General features: G+C 40.1%; 1 protein-coding gene across 6 annotated transcripts in view; it reads right to left on the bottom strand.

Annotated features, from left to right (window-relative positions):
- CNOT1 (CCR4-NOT transcription complex subunit 1) overlaps positions 1 to 19,304 on the bottom strand; it is a 57,984-nt gene that overhangs the window by 34,231 nt on the left and 4,449 nt on the right. For all 6 annotated transcript variants that reach the window (XM_082063215.1, XM_082063219.1, XM_082063218.1 and 3 more), the window contains 15 exons: positions 17,079 to 17,355; positions 12,768 to 12,875; positions 11,997 to 12,095; positions 11,386 to 11,454; positions 11,233 to 11,287; positions 10,596 to 10,799; positions 9,065 to 9,233; positions 7,113 to 7,239; positions 6,715 to 6,825; positions 6,218 to 6,388; positions 5,563 to 5,690; positions 4,314 to 4,554; positions 2,540 to 2,659; positions 1,344 to 1,466; positions 961 to 1,112 (listed from right to left, as the gene is read on the bottom strand). In XM_082063215.1, coding sequence (XP_081919341.1) covers positions 961 to 1,112; positions 1,344 to 1,466; positions 2,540 to 2,659; positions 4,314 to 4,554; positions 5,563 to 5,690; positions 6,218 to 6,388; positions 6,715 to 6,825; positions 7,113 to 7,239; positions 9,065 to 9,233; positions 10,596 to 10,799; positions 11,233 to 11,287; positions 11,386 to 11,454; positions 11,997 to 12,095; positions 12,768 to 12,875; positions 17,079 to 17,180 — 1,979 coding nt within the window. In that variant the 5' untranslated portion in view covers positions 17,181 to 17,355. The remainder of the gene's footprint in view (positions 1 to 960; positions 1,113 to 1,343; positions 1,467 to 2,539; positions 2,660 to 4,313; positions 4,555 to 5,562; positions 5,691 to 6,217; positions 6,389 to 6,714; positions 6,826 to 7,112; positions 7,240 to 9,064; positions 9,234 to 10,595; positions 10,800 to 11,232; positions 11,288 to 11,385; positions 11,455 to 11,996; positions 12,096 to 12,767; positions 12,876 to 17,078; positions 17,356 to 19,304) is intronic.

Here is a 19,304-nt window from a genome sequence, read left to right as displayed (position 1 = left end):
ACACAATATAAGCCTTACACCTGGTAAGATGCGCTTGGACATGACAGCCTGTTTTGGTGTCAAAATTAAACACCAAAACCAGCACCACCTCCAGCTTTCAGTCTCTCTGGCTTCTAAGTCGCATTACGCTATGCCTAGTTATCTTTGAAGTTCTGCTGCAGTTAAATGCTATCTTGATCTGACAGTATTAAGAAGTGACACCACAAATATCTCACAACATTCAGTCATTTTTACTAAATGATAACAGCGTATTTAAAAATTGATTAGTTCAACTCCAGTTTCCATTCGTGTCTCTGCAGCCTGCCCCTCCCTCTAGCAGACTAACACAGCTCTCTAGGACCCACACTTTTTTCTTCCGGACTTCAGCTAAACAATCTGACCTGCAAAAGATCTTAGACATTTTCCAACCTTTGACTGCTTTGACTGTCAGTACTTCAAATGAAGACAACAGAAGCGACACATGTCTGGTTCCAGTCTCAATTACACTACAATCAGCACTTACCTCTTCTACACATAAGGATTGCATTAGCCTTTGCTGCTGGGTAATAACCACACATGGAGGTATTTGCTTAACACAACTGCAAAATCTTTTATACAGTCACTGTTCTCCAATATGCTGTTCCATTCTGTAGCTATGTCCTGTAATCCTTTTTGTCCAAATTACAGCCCTGTATCTAGTCATTAACAACCCAGGCTCTGACTAATAAGCCATCTCCCAGTTATCAAGATCACCTCACCAGCTTGATTATAAAGACAAGAACACTCCTTCCAGCTCTTGTGACCTAGCCTACAACAGAAGGTTCAGTGCAAAATTAAACATGCTACTGCATCTATCCATGCAAGCTTACATAGTCTCATTAACCCCATTCTCCATGTGAAATTCCACACCAGCTGTGACCATGTGCCAGCAAACAAGCTGCAAGTAGATAAGACATTCAGCACAAGCAATAGAATCCTTACCCAGCACAAGCTTGCAGACATGCCAGCATAGTTGCCAAGGTTTCTGGAGGAAGCTGAGCACTTTTGGGTTGATCTTTTTCTGGAGCAAGGCCACCCAGGATAGATGGACATCTTCGTTTTAAGAAAGTCATACAGGCCTGGATGAAGGGCTCCTGAGGAAAAAAAATGTTGCCTTAATCTCCCAAATTGCATCCAAGACACTATTTCAAACTTGGCAATTGCACTGTGGAAATAATCACGCTAAGCTATTATAGTTCAGTGAAAATGTTGAACTATCAGACCTGGACACTTTCCACAACTTTAAAGCTACTTACACAATCAATAAAGTGACTTAAGTTAGCCACTGATAGAGCGCAGAAATAAAAAGAAAAATCCTGCTTTACCCCATGCTCCCGAATTTTATCTGTGAGCCATTTGTCAAGTTTGAGGTATTCCCGTCGAGAGGCAAGTGCAGCAAGGTCAATAACAAAGGCAAATGGAGTACCATTTAGCAGCATTGACAAGGCCTAAAGAAAAAAAAATCAGAAGACTACTAGTAAGACACAAGGATATTCCTTCTCCCTTCTTTTCTTTCTAATCCCCATATACTTTTAGTAAAGAAGTCTTGCTACCACATGCTGCTATGCTTTCTCTGTCAACAAAAAGATCAGTACCATCAATTCACTTACAGCTTGCTCGTGAGACAAATAAGCAAGAGCTCTCCTTTTAAAGCATGAACCTGCCTTCTTTGAAGCAACCTTGTGCTTCCAGTTTTAAATTCCTCTAATGAAAATCCACCAGCAAGTGGCCAAGAGCTAGCAAGTTGATACTGCAACAAAATTAAATCAGAAGAGCCTAGCATCTCCCTGCAAACAGACCTCAAGGCCCTCAGAGCCGTTTTGAAAACATCTGCTCAAAGCGCTCATCTTTGAGCACAGTAACTGCTACAACAAAGCTGGACTGAAGCTGCAGCTGATGCTCTTGAACTTGGAGACACCCAATCATTTTGCATCTAACTTTAGGCCGCAAAGAAGTCAGTCACAACTTCCAGTCTCTTTCGTGAATGTGTAAACAACTGAAAAGAAGTAATATTCTTAACAAATCCCTACTCCATTAAGCTTAGTACTGCCACATTCACACATATCTGAAGGATTATTTCTACATTCCCATTTCAATGACATTCAAGGTTAAAACAGTTGAAGCTCTTCCTGGATTTAGAGTACATTCACACAGCAAGCAGTTCTATCACACTGCTTCCCAAGTTACTTGTCAGCTAAGCCATGATAACCAGCTCTACTGCAAACAACAAGTAAAATGTCTTGGGTTCACAACTGGACAAGCGAGAAATCATCCATAGTCAGGTACCACAACTCAGCTGAAGAGCACTTAAAGCCAAATTAACATAGGCTGGTTTTGGTTGCTTTTCAGTTTTGTTTTGTTTGCTTGAGGTGCAGCACCAACGACTGAATCCACACACGTTAAACAAAGTAATCCATACTAAATTAGTCACATCTAACTTAAGCTTTGCCTTTGTTAAAAGATGAGGAAGTCTGCATAAGACACCAGACAGAAAATAATGGCAGCATTTTGCAAAACTCACCTTCAAGTCTTGCGCCACATCAAGAATACGTGACAGTTTTGCCTGGTCATACTGCTCCCCTCTCATGTACCATTCTGCCATTGCATGCATGATAAGCTGACGAATCGAAGGAGACTGACCCTAAGGAGAATTGAGTTAGGATTGTACTTCATGGTTTTAGGAAAAGGGTCGACTATGTGAACATCAAGTAAGATATTCTACCTCTAAAGCTTAACATGCAAACATACTTTCTCATTAGCTACAGAATTTGGCTTCTGAGTTGGGCTTGTACCACACAACAATAAATTATTCAGGAGCTACAACTAAAGGATGTAGAATAACTACAAATGGTAAGTACATACATGCCCGTCTCTTTCCTACCACTGTACAAGTCCAATTTCTCTCAATTGTAGAGAAATTGCTTTTTTGGAATATGCAAATCTTTTACAAAATGCTACACCTGACATGCTGTCCTGAAGCAAGGACTGCAATGTCACCTTAACATGGAAGAAAAAAAGCATATCTAGCTCTTTGCTCACACAGAGGCAATCGTAAACTACAACACAACTAAGGTTTTGACAGCTGCAAGGGTTTTGCTTACGGTTCCATCACATGGGGAAGAAAAACATCAAGTTGTGTAGTGGCACCATGTCAGATGGCAGCCATTATTTTGTACTTTACTGTGAAGGCTACCCTTCAGAAAAAATGCGTGTTCTGCCATTTCAAGACTTTATGAAAAAAGCACCTCACCCCTATCCTACCCCCACCCTGTCACTTCTTCAGTTCAAAGACTTTTATCAGGAAAAGAAAACCAAAACAAAACACAGAACACATTCATAGCACTTCAGCTAGCAAATAGCCATAATTTTGCAGTGAACGTGGACCAAAACCTCAGAAGTCACACTTCTTATCATTAACTCCATTTTACTTAACAGGGCAGGATGTTTCCTAATGCAGCTTCTACCCCACTCCAGAGGCTTCCTCTGCCTTGAGTTTCTTCTTGTAACTCCTATTGGCTTAACTATCAGTGGACACAACATTGAAGTCCACACCAAAAATCAAATCCATAAAAGCCCACTTGTTTGCCCACCAAAGCATGGTGTTCATATACATAGCTACCCTGTTTCTAAAGGGAAGCTCCCCTTGAAGGTCAGCAGCCAGTCTTATTTGCAGAAAACACAGTAGATTCTTAAAACCTACAGTCTAAGTATTTTCTATATACCTAGAACAGCCTTAATATTTTAGCAAGTAAAATGGAGATTATTCTGGTTTAACCCCCCCCCAGCTCTTACTGCTTCAAGGTTCTACGTTTTAAATGTGTGAGGCTGAGAGTTCGGTGAGGGGATTGCTGCTGGTGCATGTGGTTGTGTTCAGGTTTTGTTTGTTTGTTTTTAATCAAACTTTTGTAAACTCTAAAACTAAAAGGCTAAAACAAACATACAAACAAAAACCAACACAAAACAAAACAAACAACAACAACAAAAAATCCAACCAAAAAAGTCAAATTTAACTTCAGCCTCTCTACTTTTCCTGGAATATTTTCTCAGTGAACATTATCTCTTTGTTCTATTTCCCCAAAGAAAATAAAATCACGATACTTTGCCTCAAGACGGAGACGAGAGAACTTGTTACAACTCTCATTACTTTGCATAAACCACTGATAGTTTACCTCTTGGGCTTTGAATTACCCAGTTTATAAACCAATGGAAGCATTGTTGTTCTAACTGTTCAGCCCATTTAACACACTTTCAGTTACATGAACAAACTACAGGCACACTCCAGTGAAAATACTGACCTGTCCATGCCATGCATAGTGCAAAATGATGGCAGAGTTGGGATGGTTGCCAAGGAAAATTGGCATGAGCGTGGATATAAGTTCATGGCGCAAGGTGTGCCAGGACGTGTTGATCTGCAGTAAGGCCAATACCAACATATCTGGGCAATGTTTGATAGGAAAACTGAAGAGCTGCTTAACCTGCTCATACTGTCCCACTTCTGCCAATCGTAATAGAGATTCAATCAAATCCAGGCTCTTCCTAACAAAAGAAAAAAAAAGAAACAGACAACCCACCCCAAAAAGTTACAAAGTAGTTATCTGACAAGATCCTGGATTCAAGCATTTTGTAGCAACAACCATAACATGACTTAAAGCAAAGCCCACTGCAAACAACCTGAGACTGCAGCTCCTATCACATACAGTCAAGTCTACAAGAATATTCTTAACCATGAAAAATAATTAAAAAAAAAAAAAATTGAGAGCTAAGAGGTTCTAATTCTATTATGGAAGAAGGAGAATTGAAAGCTGATGTTGAAAAAAACCTCAGCTTGGTCACTTGGATAATTTAACTTGAAACATACTTCCAGAAATACAATACACTGTTTTTCTACACCTCAGAGTCACAACCTGTGAAGCTTAATGAATATATTCTTGTTTTGTCTGCCTCACAGACAAGTAATAATTGCCACCTTCCCCAATTTACCCATATTCTCCCAACCTCCAATTCCCTATTTTGGAGCATACAACAGAAATAGAAGCAAATATATTCACTGAAATCAGGTACACAGCTGTATCTAAAGAAGGGGTGTGAAAGGTCAGCTCAGGAAGTCACATTAGTCAGCTTTATGCAATAACTCAGCAATAGCTACATAAACTTCTATTTAAATCCCAGGATTTCTTTCAGACAAGTAGAGCAAGTTTCACTAATACCATCCCAAGAAAGCCAGGTTTAAATTCATACCTCCCTCTATCCCCTGCTCTCAGCTCACAGTATCTGCCAAAACACATCAGCAGAAGTTCTCCAGACAACCAGTAGACTCCAATAAAAGCAAGAACTGGCAGTACATATTCAGATATTACAGAGGGACAAACAAAGTTCTGATAATACAGGAACTTTACTGCTTAAATCATGGAACAAATACTAATGGCTGATCTATTGGGATGTACACACAATTACAAATAAATCTGGTTGTATAAAGCCACATTTGACCAGACAAGTAATCTTACTCTAACTCTAGGTATGAAAAGCAGCCAAGAGCAGGTTTACCATGTAGCAATTTCTCGATTGTCATCCTCTGGTGGTGCTTTCAGGATGTCTGTGGCAACAGTATGACAAGGGTAGTCAGCAAAACAGAAGATGTCGGGGTTTATGAGGGAATGTTGAATGAAGGAAAGCTGGAATATAAGACATCCAAAAAATAGTTTAGATATATACAGTTTCAGGTTCCTTCCACTTTAGGAAATCAATAAAGCAGTAGAGATGAGCCAAGATTTACTACCAATGTGTTTTACGCAAGACTAAACCTCACACTTCTCCCAGAATTTATGAAAGCAACAGATAACGCGTGTGCTGAGGGTGCTTGTTTGCAAGAAGTTGTAACCTTTTTGTCTAACCAGGTAAAAACCTCAGAGCATGGCAATGCAGCAACAGTTCTACACTGAGCTGCATTACCCATCAGAACTCTGCTAAAACTGAATGTGCTGTCACACATGTGTAGCAAGTCACCATCCTCCCAAACAACCCAGATACCATTCGATTAAGAAACTGTACTTCAGTAACATATCTAAGAGGCCTATGACTTACAGGCCAAGTTCAAGTGTGGCTTGTCTAAAAGTTCACGTTACCAATCCACATTTGCCATTCAAGAAATTGAGGAACTTCGAGTGTTGTACAAATACAGCAGAAACACTGGTAAACCCACCTGGCCCTCTGCGTGCTTCCACGGTCTGTATATGGCGTTCACTGGAAAAACTTCCATGCCCAGCCCTCTCTGGATGCCAAACACTACAATATGCAGACCCTTGCTGTCACGAATCTGAAATCCTGGATGGTCCAATTCATAGGTAACTACTTTGAAGTCCAGGCTAGGATTCTGCAACCAGAAAAACAAGAAAATAGTCAACTTTCAACATTAGAATCTTCAGTACTGTTCTGTAAGGACTCCTTTTCATCAGTATTTTATTCAGCTTAACACTCACCCAACTTTTAGTTGAAAGCAAGGTTTTTGTTTTAAAAATAACACAATTTTGATAGTCGTGAGAACCTGATGCAAGTTACTGTCTGAAACTAGCCTGTGAGATTGCACTTCAAAAAAGTCATTCAGGCTGCTAGGAGCTTAAAAAGCTTTATATTCACATGGAGATGCACCCTTCTTTCAGATATTCTGCATCAAATACTTAAGATGCTTACAAAACTTACCAGCTCTTTAAGAACATCAATTAAGACCTCCACATTCCAGGTATGGGCTTGTGCTCCATCACTTTTATCTTTCCCATCACTCCAAATCCCACTGCCAGGAGCCGAAATAGACTGCAAGTTAAATACACTCAATCAAATACTTGTTAAAATAAAGTCTCAAAAGCCACTAGCTGCAGAACTCCCTGCACTATGAAGGTAAGCAGAAGTTCAGACAGGTAATGGCACCAGTTGCGCACTTCTTGGAATCTTTCATTCGAGAATATATTGTAGACATTTATAGCAGAACAGTTAGTGTTGAATAATAAAAGCAATTCATAATGTATTGAGGCTAGCATTTTAATTCCTCATTTTCTGTTGACTAAAAATACATATAATCCCCACCCCAGCAAGCCACTCACTTGTAATGGAATACCATCTGTCAATCCCGAATGAGTTCGAGCCATCATCCCCAAAACCCTGGCAACCTGGGCAGCCGTGACTTCCCGCACACCAAACTGCATGATTATGTTGCGACATTCTTCAACACTAAGATGCAACAAAACAGAGAGCTCTTAATACTAAAGCAGGTTTCACTGTGGCACAACATAAGACAAACCAAAACAAGACCTGTGAGTACAGCTGGGACAGCAGAGACTGCTGGGAGAAACTAACCACAGACTGTAAAACGTGACTCAAGTTGTTAGTCAAATTATCCACCATAACAAAATTCTAGGACAAGCAAGAAGAAAAATTCAGCAGAATGTCCGTGCAATTATTTCCATGAGACACACCGTGCCACGTATTCAGTTCAAAGCCAGGTCTACTTAAGCAACAGTGAGAGATGTTTCACAGGCTATGCTCTGTCAAAGTAAATGCACAGGCCAGCTTTAGCTGTTTGCTGTTAAGCACTTCCACGTATTGACCTGTGATACAGAGCTTCAGGGACTGAAGTCTTCTGCTAGCTAAAAGTGAAACAAGAGCTTTGAGAATGCACATTTCAAAATGACGTGCACTGTTCAAAAGGTAAGTTGTGCAAGTACACCTTTTGGCCTGATGCAAGTTATGGCACCTTCAATTTCACAAAAAGCTTTGAGGACCCAAAAGAGCAAACAATGAGCAGATGCTTAGGTTTCAATTTTAGAACTGAAAGCTTTTTTTGTAATTTTTGCTTCGTTTTGGGAGCACTTCATAGTTAGGCCAGCACAATTTACAGTGCATCAGTATAAACAATATTTTATTACCATGTTAACAAAGGCTAATTTTCAATATCTTCCAACGCATTTATGTTGTGTTTCCTTACTTCACTTACTTCCTTAAAAAAAAAACCCCACAACATTCAAAAACTGAACTGAATTTGTGCAGATACACAGCAGGAAATAAACCTTTAATGTATTCAGATGAACTCTTCAATAGACAGCTGACTAAAGTCTAGCTTCTCCTTCCACTTCCCTAGTAACTATTCCAATTCACACATGTATCTAAACAAATAGCCCACGTAATGGATGTAATGCAATACTTGTGTTAGGTGCTATAAGCAAAGACCTTCAGTCCTGCTCACACCACTCCTGCAAACCCACACAGATCTATTGACGACAGCCTGTTTCACACAGCTCCAGCAAGTCAGCAGAACTGCCCATCTAACATTTCAGACAACAAACAGAGAGCAAGAATACAGAACACTGTTGAAGATGTGGGTAATGTATGTCTACAAATATACACACAAACCCAGGGAGAGTTCAAGACAGCTGCATTTTTACCAAAATAAGCCTAAGCAGACAAAGACTGATGCAGCTGTCAAGATACTCTAGCAATTTGTGATCATAATTAGATTCTAAAGTTACAAATAATCCCAGTCTTACTGTGCACCACACTGATCAAAACTCAACACAAACAGAAAGCTGTTGCTTAGAGTGAGACAACTACTAACTTCAGTTCTTCTGTAGTCTGTTCCGTGGGGACAGTGAGCTAACAGGAGTCAGTCACAAGAGCAAAGCTTTTCCAAAGATCTAGTCGGATTTAGTTGAAATTTGTGTCTACCTAGCCACTTAGTTTTTTCTTAAAAAAAAATAAAAAAAAGGGGGGTGAAGGTCAAATTTTTATAAAACCTTTAAAAGGAATTTTAATACCTAATACTTTAATACTTTACCTAGAGCTTCTTACCATGACAAAATCCTACACAATTTCAACAGACACACTATACACATTAGGAGAGAGGAAAATATAAAACAGGAATCAAAACAAATGACTTCATAATACTTAATGGCATTTTAGTTGTTTTAGTACTTTAAGTGCTCTTTACCTTTTGCCTCAAGAAACAAGAACCAAAACCAACACCACCCAAGATGCTTGAAAATCACATTTTCCTACAAACCTTGTACAAAAGCCATAGCCAACTTCCTGCATGAAATCTGCCAGAGAACTCTCCATCATGGTTTTGGCTATCCCTCCAGAATCAGGCAGGATCCTGTCCATTAGAATGTCCCGTTTTTCAGGGTATAGAAGTGGTGCAAGCACCACAGGGCAACGCTCCTGGGGAAAATCTAAATGCAAGAGTAATAAAAACAGTGTCAAAACCCCAGAACACAAGTTGCATGCAAGTGACTATTCAAAATAACTGCTGTGCTAGAGTTCCCTTGCTGTCGCAGACATCGAGAGGGCACTCATGCAGCATCCCTCCATCCCACCTCCCGCTTCTGTACTGGCACTTGGATATCCCTCGAGAACAAGAATGTAGAACAGACTAAGTTCGTGTAGGTTCGCTGCAGCTGCCCAAAAGGCAGCTGTGCTGGTGCCAAGTTTAGAAGTAGATTGTCACTAACAGCAGTCATCCAAAAAAAGCACAGAGTAGGCAACAAAGTAGTAAAACAAAAGCCTCTCTTCCAAATCAGGATGTATTAGGAAACAAAGGAACTGCTATTGCATCTAAGAAGTCTAGCAAACCTAAACCGGGCACTTGGGCACGGAAAGAGAGAATACTGCCTTCTTCCTTCCAGGGAAGCAAAATTTAAGAGAGACAAAGTAATGAGAGGATCAGATGCATGGATGGGAGTTCTGCTCACAGTGGAAAGCAGCAGAGACACCTTATGGGTGGGCCTTCCTAAGACAGCATTATCTTTAAGATGATGCTTAATGTCTCCATACCCTTCAGGGCTATTCAGAGAAGAATTCCCAATTTCCCACACCAAAGTGAGGGGATTTACAAAAGCTAATACACTGATCTTCATTAAAGTAAGCATGAACTAAGAAGTTGTACTAAGAGAACAAATATTTTGCTCTTGTATAAAGAGAGCCTTCTTCTAGGTCTGTGCAGAACCAAGGAGTGGGTTGAGTTAAATTTAGTTAGCTTCTTGAGTCCAAATTCCCCTTATTCTGATGAGTTTACAGTAAACACTGCTGGTTCGGAAAGGAAGAGACTACTATATCGATAACATCCCCTGCCATCAGGCAATGACCATGGTACCTTCTAGGAAATGAACCAGAGTTTATTCAAAAGCACTTCCCTCACTGTGCTAGTGTTTCCTCACAGATCTGCACCCAATGTAAACAACCCAGTGCTTAAGATCTACCTGCTTGAAATGTAAATGTATGTTCCTTACACTGGAAAGAGTTCAAGTTTTTCAACTACAGTGCACTGATTTGCTTTACTTGAGTCTACAAATACCATCCCACACAAGAAAGCAAACACAGAATTGAATGTCTGTTTATCACAACTTTAAAAAAAAACCCAAACATGAGACCAAGTTACTGCTTGTTGAATGAAAAACAGAACATTACCACCCAATGCCAGAACAGTGGCACCAAGCTCCCCACCATTTCGGCAGCCGCCTGCACTGACAGTAAGTTACGAAAATCCATTTCAAAGCTGGCATTTAGTCAGGGCTCCCAAACACCACCACACTTACCTCTACGTAATGTTTTGAGGAAAGCGTCAATCTGTTCCTGTCCTACCCCAAAGGCTCCCTTCTGCCCAAAGAGGAGATGGGAGAGGAGAAGGTGCAGGACCTCTATTGCAATATCTTGGAAGCCACCTTCTTGATTTCCACTGACGTCCGCGTCAATGTAAGAGCGCAAAAGATCCGGGAGTTTCTGTTTGATAAACTGGGCAGCTTTTGAAAACAAAAGAGGATAGAGTCAAAACCTGAAATTTCTTTTTAATGTGAAGACTCTCTTTAGCTAGGTACCAGGCTCTTAATCTGAGTTTGTCTACCACAAGCCACAACAGGTCAGATTTAAAGAGAAGTTTCATAATCCATACCTCAGAACTCAAATACTAATGGACAATTAAAAGGTAAGATATCACAGTGCCTCAATTTGAATGATTATCTAGCAAGTTATTCAGGGAAGGGACCTTCAACTTCATACAAAACGACTGTGGTATCTATTGCCCCACTCAAAATGATGTTAAATTTCAATGGCACCACTAATTGCAAGGTCTTGAATTCCTCAGGTGACACAGACACACATCTATACATCTAGAAAGCCCATTGCTCAAAAAGGAAAAAGGCATCTCTGCTGCAGTGTTTTGGAAGCTTCACTTACCAAAACCTCGTAGATCTGAGCTGAAAGAGTTCAGTAAAGCGAGACCAAAAATCACCTACAAACAAGAACAAACATCATAGTAAGGGGACATCATCCTTTTAACAAGCTTAGTCAGAAAACATTAAGATGTTTTTGAAATAAGTGTTCACCTACCTCTTGAACTTTACTTAATTTGATGACTTTACTCAATTGGGCAAATAAATGGGGTGAAGGCTTTAGACTCTGAAAGAGGTAAGAACAGTTAAATGGAAGCTGTTATGGGATTAGTCTCATTCATAATGTGGCAGACTATGTACAGGCCATTTGCACATCTGGAGGATGAGTAACTATTCTGCTGTAGTTGAACACAAAGCTCATATGGCTAAACATACAGATTTGGAACTATTTTTTGATACATCTAAACTAAGTTCCTACTGTATATCCCACTCTTTTACTATTAAACCACTATCACGGCTTTCATATTGAAAGAAACAGGAGCACTGATGATTTATTTTGGTTGTGGCTACCACAAACAAGCTGTAAAGTACTAACATTAGATTAAGCTTCAAAAATAGCTTGCAGACATTCTGAGTAATTTAATAATTTGCTCAGTTTAACAACAACAAGAAACAACTTCTGGGCAAGCTCACTTCTTGAAGAATTTACTACAATCAATTTTAGCCATTAAAAAAACAGGAAAAAACACAGGGAAAACTAGCTGGTTTCCTACAGACCCATTCCCTCCAGTTTCTGACATGGGGATCCCCTTCAAGAAGCATACAAACCTTCTGATAGTGCAACGGATTGTCAATGGCGTAGGACAGCGTCGAGATAAAGTTTGGTTTTGTAATCAGCGACGCACACTCCTGGATCAGAAATTGAGTCTGAAAAGAACAAGATAACTTCAACACTCATATTGTTTGGTAACAGGACAATAAATCACTATGTGCAGTCAAACGAAACAAAGGTGCTTAAGTCTTGTAAGTGCCCAAATTCTCATTAACTAGTTTATTTTCAATCAAGTTTTCTTTAGGTTTAGTTTTTAGTTTGTTTTTTCTTTTAAGGCCAAGAAGGTCAAACATTCTCCATCATATAGGCAATGTTTCATTTTCTGTAAACATCCTCACGCATTGTAATAAGCAATTTAAGAACATCTGATTCCTGTTTATGAACTAAAAAGTCCGTGGCAAAATTGCTTAAGGATGCAAACACTCCTGCGGACATAGCCAGCTCCACAAGGGCCAGTGAGTGGATTTGGATGAAGTTTTAAAAGACAGACTTTCAAAACAGAGCACTGCATGTGGTAGAAGGAGCAGCTGTACTAAACTATGAGTTCTTCCAGATTAAGGGATTGTAAGAGTCAGATATCAACAGTTTGTTGTCTTCTGACTTGAGGACTGGCCAAAGGTGCTTGCAGTTGAAAGGCCATATATCAAGAAAGAAGTCTGCCTGAAGCTACTACCCCTAATCTGTCTTCGTACTTAAAATGGATCGAATTCTACTGCAGGTTTTTAACAACCAAAACTAATAAGCAGATGCCTCGGTGCAAACTGTACCTGATGAAAATCTTTGCCACTGCTTTTACCATCGCCACTGAAATCCACGTGCGAGAATAGACAGCGTAGTAAATGCCTGTCTGCCTCGGGACCGTGCCTATTCACAATCTGGAAAAAAAACGCAAAAAGCAACTTGGTAGCAAACAGTCATTACAGAGTAAGATCTGGGTCTAGTACTATGAATACAGCAGCACTTCTAGTGGTTAAGTCATCTACAGTTTCAACAAAACTGCTAAGAATGTCCCTTTTTAATCAGTAACCTAGAAACCAAGACATAAACCCTATTAGCAAATGAAAAGTATAAACTAGGAGATAAAGAATCTAGATACTAGTCATTGACACAGAAGTCATGCATTTCACAAGTAGTATTCTTAAAAGGCCAAGTAAAAAAGGGGTTTTCAAGTCACCTAGATGATTATTTCAAGCTTCTCCACCACCAAAGCAGCCCAAAATCCACACAGTGCCATAGCCTCACTTTTCTCCATTTCTTCCCACAGCTACAGTGTATAACTCTGCCAGAGGACAGCCTTGGGACAGCTTGCACCCCTGTTCTATGCCTACATAGCAGGGATTTATCCCAGAGACAAGCCACCATCCAGCATCTTTACTGATCTTGCAGGTAGCTTCTATATTGTCTCCTGGTCTTGACTGACTTCACTGTTACTCCAGGGTCTCTCAAGAAATTAAGGGAATACTACACAGGAAGTGTTTCCTGCCATTTAATGAGAAAAGTTCATCTCAAACCTGCTCATTAGCAAGTTTTAAAATCAAATACCACGTGCTGAACACCTGCAGCTGAGACTTTTTACCAAGTCCTTGCCCTGTCATTAGAGCTCATTCAACTGAATTTTATACCTCACATCATAAACAGGTGATCTGCAACACCTATCACTCAGTACTAAATCTCATCAACACTATTACAGTTTTGTCTGCATCCCCTATCACTTGCCTTAAGGTCAACTCTTGGCTACAGAGCAGCTCATGAGCTCATTGCTTGAAGAACATTCAGTTTGTTTCAGTGCTTATCCATTTATTTAAACCTCACCTCACTAGACATTACTTGTTTTTAATAAAATCCATATTGGCAGAAATTTGAAGGGACTTAATCACCAGTAGCTTGCGTCTTTTGTCCATTAGTAGCAGCTAGCATCAAATCCAACCTTCAACTATTGGCAAAATTTTTGCCATAGTTTCCCCCTTACTCGCTGTAGGACAGACACAAGACATGCCAGTACAAACCAACACCTCTGCGTACACTCTGACTGCTTCACTCCATCACAAATATCCTGTTTGCCGGTAGCTTCTTTGCGCAAAAAGACAAACAGCATTGCTTGAGGCTGTGTCTGCTCCAGCTCTGCTGTTTCCAATTGTTCTCATCTCAATTCTTCAACCGTTATCTGACATTATGTTTCCCTTTCCCTTACAACCTGCTTATTCCAGGGGCTGCCAAGTTTTGTTCTGCTGGAAGGAAACATCCGAGTCAGATATAGCTCTGCTTCTTGACCAGAGGCTGGAATATATGTGTTTGTGAGATGTCGGTCCAGGGTAAATACCCCACTTCAGTTATTTTGACAGCACTGTCTTGGAAGGCAGCCACCCCCCGTGATTAGGTAGCAAGATGCTCAGATCAGTGCAAAAGGCTGCAAAACTGAACTGACAGCAAGTTCTACTAGTTAGCTCAGGCTTCAGAAAGCAGGCAATTCATTTAAGCAATCCCAATTAAATATATAGATTTAGATGTGGTAACAAGACTGGCATGAAGCTGGATCAGACTCCTAGGGAGATATCTGGTGCCATGACCATGATAAATTCAAAGCAGATGGAGGCAGAAGGAAACCGTACATACTCAAGCCATCAACATAACCTTCTCCACATCAGAATTAGATTGCTTCCTTGCGTAGAAGTTCACAGGGTTAATAACTTGAAAGTTTAACATATGGGGAGGAGGGGAAGAGACGACTAGAAGTTCAGTACAGCATCTTTCAACTCTAACTACATTCACAGAAAAGCTTTTCCAAGAAACAGGGAATGAGAATTGCTAGTTTTCCTGCAGAAAGAGCTGAAAGAAACCTTTGTATTGGCAGCCTTCATACACATTTACAAGACGGTGTGCCTGATAATAAAATAATCTGTAAACACTTTTTTTTTGTTTACCATGAGGGTGACTGAGTGCTGCCACAGGCTGCCCAGACAGGTTGCAGAGTCTCCATCCATGGAGGTACCCAAAAGTTGTCTGGACATATTCCTGGGTAACCAGCTCTAGAAGTCCCTGTTTGAGCAGGAGGTTGGACCAGGTGAGGTCTCTTCCAACCTCAACCAGTCTGTGATTCAGGATGAAGTGTGACCCACCCATATTTGGATTTATCACACAGAGACAAGTTTTTGTCTAGGCAAACACAGGGCTAGATCAAAAGTAACTCTGTTTTTCTAGATTCAGAAAATTTTGCTTTCCCAGATGAATCTGATCACAAAGCCCTTCCCTCCTTTCCAACCAGGCTCTCCTTAGCAATACTTTAAGAGAACAAGACCACAAACACTCACTTCAGAGGAAGCCATTAGTCTCTCTGACAAATGCATTAAAGGTGTTTTTTTAAACCTACTTCCTATTTGTTAAGCAGTCTTAGAGTATCACCCACGTTAAATGACTACTGAAAGCACGTTTAAGCATAAATCAGTTCTTCAAGCTTTGCCAAAGCGATGCTTGTGAGTGATGTGTTTAAATGCAAATGTCACTTTGGTCACTTGTGACAAGAACAACTGCAAGTATGGTTTTCCACACACTCTGTATGCTTAGATATAAGCTTTGTATAATAGAGTGAATTATGCCAAAAATTTACACCAGTGTACTGTGAGACAATTAAAGCATGTAAACACAACTTCTTAAACTGTCTAAGGAAAAATTGTACTAGCAACCACAAAAGTAACACCAGGAAGTTAAAAAGAAAACAACACACACACACAAAAAAAACACAACAAAAAACAAGGGATCACGGAGATTTTAGGAATTTAGTCTTGAAATCCAAGATCTATCTTGTAACCAAACATACACAAAACAGCCATTTCCATAGACCAGTTTCCACACTCTCACGGCAGCAAGTCTAAGAGATGTGCTATGAAGGACAAGGAACAATCCGTCCCCGCTTGAGAGACCTATATTCCAGCTAAACAGCAGATCTACCATATCTCCTCCCAAATCAAATAAATGTTTATTATCCCTTACTTAAACATTCATGACAGATCTGCAAGTCATGCCTCAGTCACACCTTCCTGCAAAAACAATCTGGTGAAGCCAACAGCAATCGAAAGGACAGCATGATCTCAGACGAGGCCCTGAAAGTACTGAGCTTGCAAAGACATGGAAACTTTACAAAAGTTACAAGAAATTTATTCCATTTTATCATTTACAAGATTGTTTTGAGCAGTGAGTAGTGCTGCAATCAACCCCTCTCACCTCAAGATAAGTAAAGAATGCACTTTTAAAGAAGTCAGCTGTTACCAGAAACTCACTCTGCTTAAGCCCTCTGGCCTCCTACTCTGATTCAAATCACCGCAGGACTGCACTAGGGTAAGATAAAAAAATTTAACCGGCCCAGCTGTCTGCTGGGAACTGAACTAAACCAGTTTCTAAAACTGGCTCAGTAACATTCACTTCCTCCTAAACACTCCTCTGCAGATAATGCTTTTCAGTCCATCCTGCTTGTCAGAGCTATTTTTAAAAGGGTCAGTTAAACCAGAATTCTTGTCCAGATCTTAGATATTTGGGTTTCAATCTAGAGTAACTCTGCCTGCCCGCTGAAAACCCAGGGCCAAGAAAGTCAGCTTGGCTTCACCACCAAGCCACACTTCATCAAATGAGGATCAAAAGACTTCACCCAACGTAAGCAAAAGCATTCAGATGTAAGTAATCGCGTACCCACATTTTCAGTGCAACACCTCTGAACAGTAAGTGTATATATTCTCCCCTCTGTCCCAATCTGTGTTCTATGGAATGTCCAAAAACTGAAAGATGTAACCCAAAGGAGCTAGGAAAGCTTTGATACCACACTCCAAGAGCAGCAGTTAATCCTAATACTCAACTACCAATACTGGTCCCAGGCTCTGAGCTGCCAAATTGCACAACCTGACAGATGAAACCAACAGGGACAGAAATATCAGAGACACAAGCTGGAATTCTCAGCACTGCAGAAACCAGCAAACAGCAAAGCAGATGAGAGCACTGCAAAGTACAGTACAAACGGGAAGAGAAATTCCATTTGACACTCCCATTTTTTCTTTCCAAAATTTCCTTTGTAGCATCATTCGTTTACTTACATGCTGTATTTCCTGCTGGCTGGCACGGTAGTTTTTCTTGGTTAAATTGTCCACCAGGTAGCTGATTTGAGACAAGGCCAGCGAGAGCGAGTCAAGATTCATTGCTGGTTGGGGCGGAAGCAGGCGGCCGAGCCCGGCGCAAAATCACCATTATTCCCCTTTAGTCACCTCAGAGACAGGTTAATTTTTTTTCCCCCAATTAACCTGTATCTGGTTCTGTGTTACTTTCTTCAGCTCTTCTTTCTCAGTTGTCTTCCTCTGTTCTGAAACATGGCACCTGAAAAAACAATATTGCATTAGATATAAATTCTGTAACAACTTCACTGTTATCTTGTCATGGAACCAGTCAATTTAAACTAAGTTTTTCAGGACAGTTTGTTTTAATTAAAAAAAAAAAAATTCTTTAAGCTGTCTGCATGGTGTTAAAAGCAGTCAGTAGTCTCTCTGTATTTTCTACTACCATCAGAACACTATAGGGTAGAAAGTTGAATCCTAGAGAATTCAGTATTATGCCTTGGAGATTTTTCTTTTATATTTTTGCTTACAAGTTAGTTTGGCAAACAACAACAAAAAATTAACAAAGAAATTGATAATACAGACATATTTGATACCTTAACTTACATAAACCATTTGCCACAACTATGTCCAGAAGGAAAAAGAAGTACTATTAAGTTTTCACAACACAAGCTTAGTTGTTTTCATGCTACCCAACCACATTTATTCATTTCTGCATTTTGCCAGTCTGAAAGAGCTAACAAACAGCTCTGTGAGAAGAGTGACTACCCTTTCAGCACTGTGAGAAAGAAAACAAGATGCATAATGAATTCAATACTGCACAGCAGAGGTCAATCATTCAAAGCATCAATCACAAGTTTATTAAAAAAAAAAAAAAAGCTTTTTAGCCATCTCTGCAATACTTTGCTTCACTACCATGAAAGCAGTATTGCACTCAACCGTATACACCAAAACAAGCAATTGTGAATGAGCAACGCATGCAAAGAACTGCAATAAACCAACCCTAACATTTGGCTTGTACTGAAACAGCTTTCCAGTGAGCTACAACAGCTGAGCTTGCCAGCTTAATAAATTTCTATGACAACAGAAAACTTGGCACTTGACACCTGTCTGTTAAATTACAGATTGCCAATGTGATAAAATTGCATCCCACAGTAAGTCCTGTACAACCAGCAGCCTGAGGAGTCTCAAAGGAAGCCGTACGCTGCTCTGAGACGCAGCGCTCTAATTTATCAGAGGTGGAATCAAACTGTAGGGTCCCTGTTTTGAAGTTGTACTTGATCAAAACACAAAGGTCACCAGGCTTCATACCAAGAGTCTGAAGACAACTTTTTCAGAATAAAAAAACCCACTGCTCTAGCATCTTCAATCTACGGACAGAATCCCCAGTACGGGATTTCTGCCTCATCACGGAGATGATGGCACAGGTGATATGTCAACTTGGCACATACGTCATTTGGAGCAGCCCCTGTGGCAGCGCAGCTCCTCGCCGGGCATCCTCCTCCAAGGATCCTACAGGAGCAGCATGGAAGGAAGCTGGAAATATTCCTGTGTAGGACCAGAAAAAATTTTCCCCCTCTCACTTTATACAAAGGTTTTCACTCACACTTAGAACTACAGCTTATTTAACACCTGCCTATACTTTAAAACATTTTTGCTCACCAGACAGGGAAGAACCCAGTCAAGGCAGCAAGACACCTGGGAGGACGAGTACGTTTATACACAACATGTGGGGGAAAATTATTCTCCTCTTTGTCCTCCACAGGCACCAAAAGCATCAGGAGTAACAAATCCTATCACAAGGGATGAAGGTTATTCTGCTCTTTGGGAAAAGTTTATTACATTCAATAAAATGTGAGTAAACTATTTGTAAGGGAAGTAAAATCATCAACTGACGTCCAGACTTTCATAATGCCATAGAAAACCCTGTGTACTCCTAGAAGCTATAGATTTTATTACACCAAAAAACCCCTTACATATTGTGAAATTTTCAAGAGATACTACTATTCAATGACAAGGCAGTTGTGCTACAAAAGCATTGCAGAAAATGTTTAAAACTGCAGCAAGAAGAATTACAGAAAACTTCAATTTTTTCTCTTTTTTGGTACATCTGACAAGCTACAATTCATTACCTTTAGACATTTAAAAGCCCAATGATTGTGAAACAGCTTTGCAGGAAAGGAGATAGGCACAAAAGTTAAAGATTTCTCA

The sequence above is a fragment of the Streptopelia decaocto genome, assembly GCF_964273445.1.
Source record: "Streptopelia decaocto genome assembly, chromosome: 11".
Classification (NCBI taxonomy): Eukaryota; Metazoa; Chordata; class Aves; order Columbiformes; family Columbidae; genus Streptopelia; species Streptopelia decaocto.
The sequence above is the reverse complement of the archived record's forward strand: the minus strand, read 5'-3'. Positions and strand labels throughout refer to the sequence as shown.